General features: G+C 41.5%; 1 protein-coding gene across 1 annotated transcript in view; it reads right to left on the reverse strand.

Annotated features, from left to right (window-relative positions):
- Positions 1 to 12,572, reverse strand: part of LOC109426278 (uncharacterized) — a 112,459-nt gene that overhangs the window by 75,480 nt on the left and 24,407 nt on the right. Inside the window, exons 2-3 of the mRNA XM_062852531.1 lie at positions 11,084 to 11,502; positions 10,787 to 10,924 (exon numbers count right to left, since the gene is read on the reverse strand). Coding sequence (XP_062708515.1) covers positions 10,787 to 10,924; positions 11,084 to 11,288 — 343 coding nt within the window. The 5' untranslated portion in view covers positions 11,289 to 11,502. The remainder of the gene's footprint in view (positions 1 to 10,786; positions 10,925 to 11,083; positions 11,503 to 12,572) is intronic.

Below are 12,572 nucleotides of genomic sequence, written 5' to 3' on the forward strand. Positions count from 1 at the left end.
TCTTCCAAATATAATCTACTGTAAATGGTTTCCCACAGGGTGGATAGGGTACATACATATATTCACAGGAGCTTGTTTCAGGATCCTGCTGGTTAGAGAAAAGTTTCTGTTTAAATTATATATTACTTCACTTGCAGAAGCAGCTCGAGCAACCGTTGTGCCAAGCTAGTGGATGGGATTCGGGTAACAAGAGGTTGATTTCATTTTAAAAGTTGGAGAAGTTGGCCAATGCTGTTTGCTCTTGATGTTGCTTTCAATTACAAAATTGGTTGAAATCAAATGAATATCTTCTGAAAAGATTCATAGTCTTTTATTACCATGTCATAATCGAAAGCAGGAGAATGTATCCATATTTAATTTTATGAAAACAATTCCACCAAGATCGTCCTTAGATAAAATTGGAACTTGGATCACCAACTATCTTACAGAATAACTGTAAGCATTTGTCTGAAAAGGCTCTGAAGAGCACATCACAAAACGGCAGTTGTATTGAATAAGTGTTGGAGCAGTACAAGCAAGCCATGATTTTTAGCCTTAAGTTGACACTTGCAAATAAACTCTATTCTAATTTGAACCACCAAACTATCAAGTTGAGTTTTACTCCCACTACACAATAGTTTTTGGCGACGAGATTTTAAACGAAGTCACGCAAAGTATCGGTAGCAGAATGAGTCCCGAATTCGAAGCAAGCCTTCTAAGGATTCTGGAGAACCAAGGAAGAATTCTTCAAGAACTTTCCGCTTCAAGATCCGCAGCAGGTCCGTCAGTTGGCGGAGGCGACGGTAATCTGCAGTCCAACCAGCAGCATCCGGAGGACCCACGTCGGCAGAATCAGACGGAGTTCCTGATCGAGTCCCTGTCAAGCAGCATCAGTGAATTCCACTACGATCCAGAAGCGGGAGTTACGTTTGAAGCTTGGTTTGCAAAGTACGAAGACCTTTTTGAAGAGGACGCTCGAAAGTTGGATGGACCGGCCAAGGTTCGACTCTTGCTCCGAAACCTAAGCACCGTAGCTCACAAGAAATACGTGAACTACATACTACCGAAGAAACCGAAAGAAGTTTCATTCGAAGACACCATCACCACCTTGAAGTCGATTTTCGGTAGAAACACATCATTGTTCAACCTGCGGTACCAGTGCCTACAGCTACAGAAAAGCTCCTCAGACGATTTTTTCACGTACGCTGGAATCGTGAACGAGAAGTGTGAAGAGTTCAAGTTACCGGAAATCACCAACGACCAATTCAAGTGTCTACTTTTCGTGTGCGGCCTGAATTCAAGCAAAGATGCGGATGTTCGGACTTCCTTGCTGTCCAAGATCGAGAGTACCAATCCGGCAACCCCGATGACACTACACTCATTGGCTGAGGATTGCCAGCGGCTCCTGAATCTCAAGAAGGATACTGCAATGATCGAGAAGTCAGGTAACAAGTCCAGTGTTTGCGCCATCAGGAATCCTACGAAAATCAAGACGTCTGGTCAACAACAGCAGCAGAAACCGTCAGATGTCCCGAACACTCCTTGCTGGCGTTGTGGAGAAATGCATTATTCGAAGAATTGCAATTACATCCAACATCAGTGCAAGTCATGCAAGAAAGTCGGACATAAGGAAGGCTACTGTACCTGTTTCCAATCAAAGCCGAAGAAGAAGAATCGAGGTTTTAAGAATCAGTCAGCGAAGGCTCAAGGAATCTATTCCGTCAATCAGGTGAGTGTTACGGCCAACCGGAAATTCACCACAGTCGAACTCAATGGACACGCCGTCAGAATGCAGCTGGATAGCGCAGCGGACATCAGTGTGATTTCACAAGCAGTCTACAAGCAAATGGGTAGTCTAGCCGGAAAACAACCATCAATCAACGTTGTGAATGCTTCCGGCGATGACATGGGTCTCACTCTGGAGTTGTCGTGCTCAATCACCTTGAATGAAGTATCCAAGAAAGGAAGATGTTTCGTGTCCAAGGCAGATGATCTCAATTTGTTTGGAGCTGAATGGATTGAACTATTCGGACTTTGGGATGTACCTTTCAACGCAGTGTGCAACCAAGTATCGATGAAGCATCATCCGGAAGCTGAGGGCCTGGTCGATCGTTTGAAAGTCAAGTACAGCAACGTTTTCGATGAGAGCCTGGGACTTTGTACGAAGAAGCAAGTATCGCTAACTGTCAAGCCAGGATCGAAGCCAGTTTTCCGTCAGAAGCGTCCAGTTCCATATGCATCTGTCCAGAAAATTGAAGATGAACTGAACCGGCTTCAAGCTTTGGACATCATTTCACCAGTGACATAGTCCGAGTGGGCCGCTCCAATTGTAGCAGTTCGGAAACCGAATGGCAAGGTCAGAATCTGTGCAGATTATTCCACCGGATTGAACGAAGCTTTAGAAGCAAATCATCATCCGTTGCCGCTTCCTCAAGACATATTTGCAAAATTGGCTGGGAAGAAAATATTTTCGCAAATAGATCTTTCGGACGCCTACTTGCAAGTCGAAGTTTCGGAATCCTCAAGAAAATTACTGACCATCAACACCCACAAAGGTCTGTACCAATTCAATCGACTTTCTCCAGGAGTTAAAACCGCGCCAGGTGAATTCCAGCAGATTGTGGACAGCATGGTAGCAGATTTGGAGGACGTAAGCGTTTATCTTGACGACATCATTTTGGCAAGCAATTCTCTGGAAGAACATCTTCAGCAGCTGGAACGGTTACTGGCTCGCATCGAAGAATACGGATTTCACCTCAAAATCGGAAAAAGCAACTTCTTCATGCAGCAGATTCAGTACCTCGGGTTGATTGTAGATGACCAAGGAATTCGTCCGGATCCAGAAAAGATCAAGGCCATCGTCAATAAGCCAGCCCCGCACGATGTACCAAGTTTACGTTCGTTTCTGGGAGCAGTAAATTATTACGGCAAGTTTGTACGAGCAATACACGATCTTCGTCAACCAATGGATGCTTTGTTGAAAAAGGACGTCAAATGGAACTGGAGCCCAGCTTGTCAGAACGCTTTCGAAGAGTTCAAGAGGATTCTACAATCAGACCTTCTACTGACGCATTACAACCCAAACTTGGAGATGATAGTAGCAGCCGACGCATCGCAACATGGTATAGGAGCAGTCCTGCTTCACCGATTTCCAGATGGGTCTATCAAGGCTGTATGTCACGCTTCCCGTACATTGACTGACGCTGAAAGGAATTACGCTCAAGGAGAAAAGGAAGGATTAGCACTGATATTTGCCTGCACCAAGTTTCATCGAATGATTTTTGGAAGACATTTCATTCTGCAAACGGACCACAAACCACTTCTTGGGATATTCGGATCGAAGAAAGGCATACCAGTGCATACTGCTAACAGACTACAGCGTTGGGCACTGACACTGCTGCAGTACGATTTCAAGATCGAATTCCAGAAGACTGAAAGTTTTGGATACGCTGATTTACTCTCTCGCTTGATTGGACAACATTCCAAGCCCGATGAAGATTATGTGATTGCCAGTTTGCAAATGGAAGCAGATATTCGCAGTATTCAAACCGAAGCCGTATCAGTTCTACCAATCACCAGTCAATTGATTTTGCAAGAATCAAAAAAGGATGCCACTTTTCAAGCAATCCTCAAGCAAGTTCGAGATAACTGGCCTTCCACGAGACATTCCAATGAAGTCGGATCATTCTACAAGAGACGTGAAGCGCTGTGTGAAGCGAATGGATACCTGATGTTCATGGATCGAATCGTCATTCCGAAGTCATTGCAATCACCTGTTCTCAAGCAGTTACATGTTGGTCATCTTGGAATGCAAAGAATGAAATCTCTGGCAAGAAGTTTTGTGTTTTGGCCAAATATGGATGCAGATATTGAAGACTATGTCCGGAGATGTTCGAACTGTGCAGCAGCATCAAAAGCTCCCGTGAAAACAACTCTTTCATCGTGGCCAATTCCGTCCATGCCCTGGTCTCGTCTTCATGTGGATTATGCTGGACCAATCAAAGGAAAAATGTTCCTCGTCATCGTGGACGCGTATTCAAAATGGCCAGAAATTTTTGCAACCAGTAACTCGACCGCAACAATGACGATTAAGAAGCTGAAGGAATGTGTCTCTCGATTTGGATGTCCATTGACCATTGTAACGGATAACGGTACCCAGTTTTGCTCTGAAGCATTCAGCAAGTTTTGCCAGCAGCACGGCATCGATCACGTGAAAACTCCACCCTTCCACCCACAATCTAATGGTCAAGCCGAGCGATTTGTGGATACACTAAAGAGAGCGCTTTTGAAGATAGGCGGAGAAGACGTTGAAGATGCACTGCAGATTTTCCTTCAGACCTATCGCTGTACCCCTAATCCATCCTTACCGGATAACCGATCACCAGCTGAGGTCCTGTTAGGCAGAAAAACCCGAACTGTTTTTGACCTGATGAAGCCGCCGATTTCACAACCAACGCAAATTAATGCAAGGCAGAATGATCAGTTCAACAAGCAGTATGGAGCGAAACATCGATCGTTTGAAGCTGGGGATACAGTTTATGCTGAAATTCATATTCGGAACGAGCGCTATTGGGCCAAAGGTATCGTTATTGAGCAGAAAGGAAGTGTGGTCTACAATGTTCTTCTTCAAGACGAAAAACGACAAGGTTTGATAAGATCGCACACTAACCAATTACGGAAACGCAAACCGGACGGAAAATGTGAAGCTTTAGCTGAGCAGCCTCTACCCTTACAAGTTCTGTTGGAGGAATTTAGCTGTCCGGATCATGTTCCAACTGAAGTTATTGAAAATCCTGGGAACTCTCAACTGGATATTTCCGTAACCGAGCCCGGATGTTCAAGAGGTAATACGTGTCCTGAACAGATGAAATCAAATTCTATCGACGGATCATCGGAGGTTTGTCGTAGTCAGGATCGGGTTCAATCAAGAAAACGAACTCTACCTTTTCGGGAACCTTCAGGCAGGAAGCGGAGACTTCCTTCACATTTTGAGTACTACGAGATTTTCTGAAGGAGGAGATGTTGGAGCAGTACAAGCAAGCCATGATTTTTAGCCTTAAGTTGACACTTGCAAATAAACTCTATTCTAATTTGAACCACCAAACTATCAAGTTGAGTTTTACTCCCACTACACAATAATAAGTAAAGTCGATAAAAGAAGATGGAGCTAAACATTCCACAAACCTGTTGCTCAAATAGATTTTCAACCCTACATTTCCCGGTTTGGTCACCCATTTCAAATATACACTCCAGAGGCCAATTAACTTGGGCTAGGTAATTAAATAGCTGTGAAAAGTTCGTCTCTCGTTCCATGAAAGCTTCATTTCATCGAGAATGTCATTACCATGAATTATAAAGTAATGCATTCCCAAACTCGGCACGTTGTGAGCAAAGGTTGCCATCCAACCAACCAAACACACCCAGCACTACTATCTGTATCGTATCAGAGCGGTGGGCGAAAAAAGCTCTTCTCCGTCCCACAAGGATGAAGGGCTAGATGCAATAAAAAGCTCCGTTGCCTTGAGAAGGTAGTTCAAAATGCTTTCCGTGGACAAAAATAACCAATGTTCACAGAAAATTTGTATCTGAAGCACTCAAGTCCAAGGAAGTCAAGAAAACTTTCATCGCGAAGAGCTCCTTGACCGACCAGGATTCGAACACTTAACTCTCAGCATGTTAAGCGCATATTGCATCGGCTGTATATCAACATATGGAAAAATCATTCAAACTAGCCAAGGAGCACATTTGTACAATTTTCTCCAATCCCAATCAGAACGAGCCGAGACGAGAACAGATGGAAGCCACAAACCACTCACCGGGTCATTAATTGCGTATTTTCCGCCCGCTTTCGAAAATGAAGAGACTTCAGTTAGGAGTACGCTTTTTGCGATGAATTTTGATGGATCGTTTTTCCGAAACGTATAGGAAAATGAATAGCACACGGATAAGGGACCATTTGGGATGGGTTTAGATGAGGTTGGATTGGATTTGGATTGGATTTGGATTGGATTTGGATTGGATTTGGATTGGATTTGGATTGGATTTGGACTGGATTTGGATTGGATTTGGATTGGATTTGGATTGGATTTGGATTGGATTTGGATTGGATTTGGATTGGATTTGGATTGGATTTGGATTGGATTTGGATTGGATTTGGATTGGATTTGGATTGGATTTGGATTGGATTTGGATTGGATTTGGATTGGATTTGGATTGGATTTGGATTGGATTTGGATTGGATTTGGATTGGATTTGGATTGGATTTGGATTGGATTTGGATTGGATTTGGATTGGATTTGGATTGGATTTGGATTGGATTTGGATTGGATTTGGATTGGATTTGGATTGGATTTGGATTGGATTTGGATTGGATTTGGATTGGATTTGGATTGGATTTGGAATGGATTTGGATTGGATTTGGATTGGATTTGGATTGGATTTGGATTGGATTTGGATTGGATTTGGATTGGATTTGGATTGGATTTGGATTGGATTTGGATTGGATTTGGATTGGATTTGGATTGGATTTGGATTGGATTTGGATTGGATTTGGATTGGATTTGGATTGGATTTGGATTGGATTTGGATTGGATTTGGATTGGATTTGGATTGGATTTGGATTGGATTTGGATTGGATTTGGATTGGATTTGGATTGGATTTGGATTGGATTTGGATTGGATTTGGATTGGATTTGGACTGGATTTGGATTGGATTTGGATTGGATTTGGATTGGATTTGGATTGGATTTGGATTGGATTTGGATTGGATTTGGATTGGATTTGGATTGGATTTGGACTGGATTTGGATTGGATTTGGATTGGATTGGATTTGGATTGGATTTGGATTGGATTTGGATTGGATTTGGATTGGATTTGGATTGGATTTGGATTGGATTTGGATTGGATTTGGATTGGATTTGGATTGGATTTGGATTGGATTTGGATTGGATTTGGATTGGATTTGGATTGGATTTGGATTGGATTTGGATTGGATTTGGATTGGATTTGGATTGGATTTGGATTGGATTTGGATTGGATTTGGATTGGATTTGGATTGGATTTGGATTGGATTTGGATTGGATTTGGATTGGATTTGGATTGGATTTGGATTGGATTTGGATTGGATTTGGATTGGATTTGGATTGGATTTGGATTGGATTTGGATTGGATTTGGATTGGATTTGGATTGGATTTGGATTGGATTTAGATTGGATTTGGATTGGATTTGGATTGGATTTGGATTGGATTTGGATTGGATTTGGATTGGATTTGGATTGGATTTGGAATGGATTTGGATTGGATTTGGATTGGATTTGGATTTGGATTGGATTTGGATTGGATTTGGATTGGATTTGGATTGGATTTGGATTGGATTTGGACTGGATTTGGATTGGATTTGGATTGGATTTGGATTGGATTTGGATTGGATTTGGATTGGATTTGGATTGGATTTGGATTGGATTTGGATTGGATTTGGATTGGATTTGGATTGGATTTGGATTGGATTTGGATTGGATTTGGATTGGATTTGGATTGGATTTGGATTGGATTTGGATTGGATTTGGATTGGATTTGGATTGGATTTGGATTGGATTTGGATTGGATTTGGAATGGATTTGGATTGGATTTGGATTGGATTTGGATTGGATTTGGATTGGATTTGGATTGGATTTGGATTGGATTTGGATTGGATTTGGATTGGATTTGGATTGGATTTGGATTGGATTTGGATTGGATTTGGATTGGATTTGGATTGGATTTGGATTGGATTTGGATTGGATTTGGATTGGATTTGGATTGGATTTGGATTGGATTTGGATTGGATTTGGATTGGATTTGGATTGGATTTGGATTGGATTTGGATTGGATTTGGATTGGATTTGGATTGGATTTGGATTGGATTTGGATTGGATTTGGATTGGATTTGAATTGGATTTGGATTGGATTTGGATTGGATTTGGATTGGATTTGGATTGGATTTGGATTGGATTTGGATTGGATTTGGATTGGATTTGGATTGGATTTGGATTGGATTTGGATTGGATTTGGATTGGATTTGGATTGGATTTGGATTGGATTTGGATTGGATTTGGATTGGATTTGGATTGGATTTGGATTGGATTTGGATTGGATTTGGATTGGATTTGGATTGGATTTGGATTGGATTTGGATTGGATTTGGATTGGATTTGGATTGGATTTGGATTGGATTTGGATTGGATTTGGATTGGATTTGGATTGGATTTGGATTGGATTTGGATTGGATTTGGATTGGATTTGGATTGGATTTGGATTGGATTTGGATTGGATTTGGATTGGATATGGATTGGATTTGGATTGGATTTGGATTGGATTTGGATTGGATTTGGATTGGATTTGGATTGGATTTGGATTGGATTTGGATTGGATTTGGATTGGATTTGGATTGGATTTGGATTGGATTTGGATTGGATTTGGATTGGATTTGGATTGGATTTGGATTGGATTTGGATTGGATTTGGATTGGATTTGGATTGGATTTGGATTGGATTTGGATTGGATTTGGATTGGATTTGGATTGGATTTGGATTGGATTTGGATTGGATTTGGATTGGATTTGGATTGGATTTGGATTGGATTTGGATTGGATTTGGATTGGATTTGGATTGGATTTGGATTGGATTTGGATTGGATTTGGATTGGATTTGGATTGGATTTGGATTGGATTTGGATTGGATTTGGATTGGATTTGGATTGGATTTGGATTGGATTTGGATTGGATTTGGATTGGATTTGGATTGGAATTGGATTGGATTTGGATTGGATTTGGATTGGATTTGGATTGGATTTGGATTGGATTTGGATTGGATTTGGATTGGATTTGGATTGGATTTGGATTGGATTTGGATTGGATTTGGATTGGATTTGGATTGGATTTGGATTGGATTTGGATTGGATTTGGATTGGATTTGGATTGGATTTGGATTGGATTTGGATTGGATTTGGATTGGATTTGGATTGGATTTGGATTGGATTTGGATTGGATTTGGATTGGATTTGGATTGGATTTGGATTGGATTTGGATTGGATTTGGATTGGATTTGGATTGGATTTGGATTGGATTTGGATTGGATTTGGATTGGATTTGGATTGGATTTGGATTTGATTTGGATTTGATTTGGATTGGATTTGGATTGGATTTGGATTGGATTTGGATTTGATTTGGATTTGATTTGGATTTGATTTGGATTGGATTTGGATTGGATTTGGATTGGATTTGGATTAGATTTCGATTAGATTTGGATTGGATTTGGATTGGATTTGGATTGGATTTGGATTGATTTGGATTGGATTTGGATTGGATTTGGATAGGATTTGGATTAGATTTGGATTGGATTTGGATTGGATTTGGATTGGATTTGGTTGGATTTGGATCTGATTTGGATTGGATTTGGATTGGATTTGGATTGGATTTGGATTGGATTTGGATTGGATTTGGATTGGATTTGGATTGGATTTGGATTGGATTTGGATTGGATTTGGATTTGATTTGGATTTGATTTGGATTTGATTTGGATTTGATTTGGATTGGATTTGGATTGGATTTGGATTGGATTTGGATTTGATTTGGATTTGATTTGGATTTGATTTGGATTGGATTTGGATTGGATTTGGATTGGATTTGGATCAGATTTCGATTAGATTTGGATTGGATTTGGATTGGATTTGGATTGATTTGGATTGGATTTGGATTGGATTTGGATAGGATTTGGATTAGATTTGGATTGGATTTGGATTGGATTTGGATTGGATTTGGTTGGATTTGGATCTGATTTGGATTGGATTTGGATTGGATTTGGATTGGATTTGGATTGGATTTGGATTGGATTTGGATTGGATTTAGATTGGATTTGGATTGGATTTGGGTTAGATTTGGATTGGATTGGTATTTGGATTGGATTTTGGATAGCTAATAGCATTAGCATTAAGCAAATCGCACATTATTTCCAGAGATTTGGGGCTTATCACTGACTCTAAACAAGGTTGACGCTATCTACAACAGCCCAAAGCTCTTCTGGTCACGTTCTTGCAACAGCTGAGGGAAGTGAAAAGTAGATAAGCACCACGGGAATTTGGGTTATGTGAAGAGGTCAAATCCATAGGATATGTTTGGTCAACGTTTTGGAACAAATTCACAACTCCATTTGCTTCTCACGGACATCCATCCGCTATTTCGCTCAAAATCACACAGAAGTAACACTAAAATGAGGACGAATTATGAAACCCTGACTGGAATAAAGCAACCACGAATTATCGCTTTCAACAGTATATGTTCCGCTAAGAAAATCGTTGATAACTTTGCAAATACGAGGTAAACGTGCCGGCAAACCGTCTCAATTCGCCATTTGGCCTGTCATATTCAAAACGACGCAGAACAAAAAAATGTCTGATATTCTCGCGCTTATCTTTTATTAGAGTCCGGCGGCGGTTGTACGCTCGCAATGCATACCGTCGCAGTGACAGTCGCAAGGCAAAACAAAAGGGAATATGTTCCCGCCCAAAACAAAAGCACGTGGGTTTCGCTTGCTGTCAAATCTTATATAATGGGATGGAATTCTATGAGAATCTGGTGTTGTTGTTATGGTTAGTAACTGTCGCGCATATATCAGAAGTCGAAGGCAGATTATCGCCATTTTGTGATCGCCATATTTTGATCGCCATATTGTGAGACAGAAGAGACGGTTTTGAAAACGCAGCCACTCGCGCGCACAGCCTGCTACTATCCGCATTGGATTGCTCACAAATTGTATAGACTAAAAGAAACTTACCTCCAACACCCATGATGATAGGTCCAACATAGGACAAGTTGTTCAGATGTAGGCCACGGTGTTCGTTCTTTACGCGAACCGTTGACGTGTTATTGCTTTTAACGTCGGAAAGCGATGGAAAGTTGTTTGCGTAATACCCTGAGGAAGAGCAAATAGAACAACGAATGAAAGACCCTTACGTAAGATGGCTTTCTGTGTTATCTTAATTAACAGCTTTAGGTACTTAATTTTCGACCATCTCCAAGCTTAAAGCCAGATAGAATGAACCAAGTTTATCAACGAACCATAGAAACTTACCGACTGTGGCCATTCCGCCGCCGACCAGCATGAGTACGATGCCGAGGACCAAAGCCCGACAGGCATGCCAAAGGCACCGGGACGTCATCTTGCCGCGTACGACCTGAACGTTCCAGGTCGCGCCGGACGCGGGATGGGCACGCCGCAGCGGCCCGAGGGAGGGTTTTCTTCGACTCTGCCATTGTGAACCTCCGCGGGCATGCATAGCCCACTACACAGTCACGTGTCAACTCCGAGCTGCTGTACTCTATCCTAGTATGATACCGGTGCCAACGGACGCGTGTCATGCGAAAAACTCCCCAACGATGCACACACCCCCGGAAATGAAAGCAAAACGGATATTGTTCCCACAGCACACGGAGCTGTCACGTCGTCTGTGGTCCACTCGAGTAGGTAGCTCGAAACAGTTCGATCAGAATCTGTAAAGGAAAAAGCAGAACCAAAACGTCGTGTTTAGATTGGTGGGCAACGGTTGAACCGTATCAAAACCGAAGTGGATAGAGACCAACCAGAAAGTGCTCAATCACTCATAAATATTCCAATAAAAGCGGCTTGTTGAATGCGGAAAAGTTTAACCACTTCCATCCGCTTCATTTCTCTGGCAGTACCGTAAACCGGGGTTTCATTGCTCAGTTCTATCGATGTTTCGTATATTTTTTTTAATTAAACTTTTTATCGCTATTTGACATATATTCATGGCTTGATGGCCTAATAGCTAACGTTGCTCATTCGTATGCAGAAGTTCCTGGATTTAATCACTAGCCCGCTTCTTTCCTTCAAAATACTTAGTATCTCTCTTACCCACAATTACACTGACATCCCAGTAGGCGTCTGTCGTGAGCAGGCGATTGCAATCTTCATCTACTTCCTCTTCCCCATATCGACCTCTCAGTCCTCCTTCAGTTCTCAGGTTGATGTTCCTATCACATTGATTAAAGTTACCCTACCTTACGGTATTGCTCTCCACCATGTTGATCCAAATTTAAATGCCATGGAAATGAAATACCACAGAATCACTCTCGTCAGATATTAAAACATAAAATGTCCAACAGTAAAATCCCACTGGCGTAAAATGCCGCAATCTGTTGAAGTGTTATCATAAATTGTTGCTCGTTCCTGCTCGGATAGCGCGCACAAAAACGGTAGGTAACACCTTGCCTGCCGTACAATTAAAAGCCCACCCATTCATTTCCGACGATATATTAATGGTTTCTGAATGCGATTCCGTCATGCGTGAATCTCAATTAGTTCACTTCCGGCTCGCTGAAGCATGATGCATTTGTGGTTAAATTGTATGAACGAGCATCACCCGTGGCATGCATTTAGTTGTACTTAGTATTTTATGGAGAGGAGTTTTGCTAATGTTGAGAAAATAAATGTCTGGTAATATGTATATTTGTTTCTTATATCTTTCTTTGTCTCTTATCCCTCTGCTCGCTTTGACTCAATAGGAGGCGGTTATAAAAGGTGCTGGGTAGTTAGACCTAAG

Source organism: Aedes albopictus, chromosome 2, assembly GCF_035046485.1.
Source record: "Aedes albopictus strain Foshan chromosome 2, AalbF5, whole genome shotgun sequence".
Classification (NCBI taxonomy): domain Eukaryota; kingdom Metazoa; phylum Arthropoda; class Insecta; order Diptera; family Culicidae; genus Aedes; species Aedes albopictus.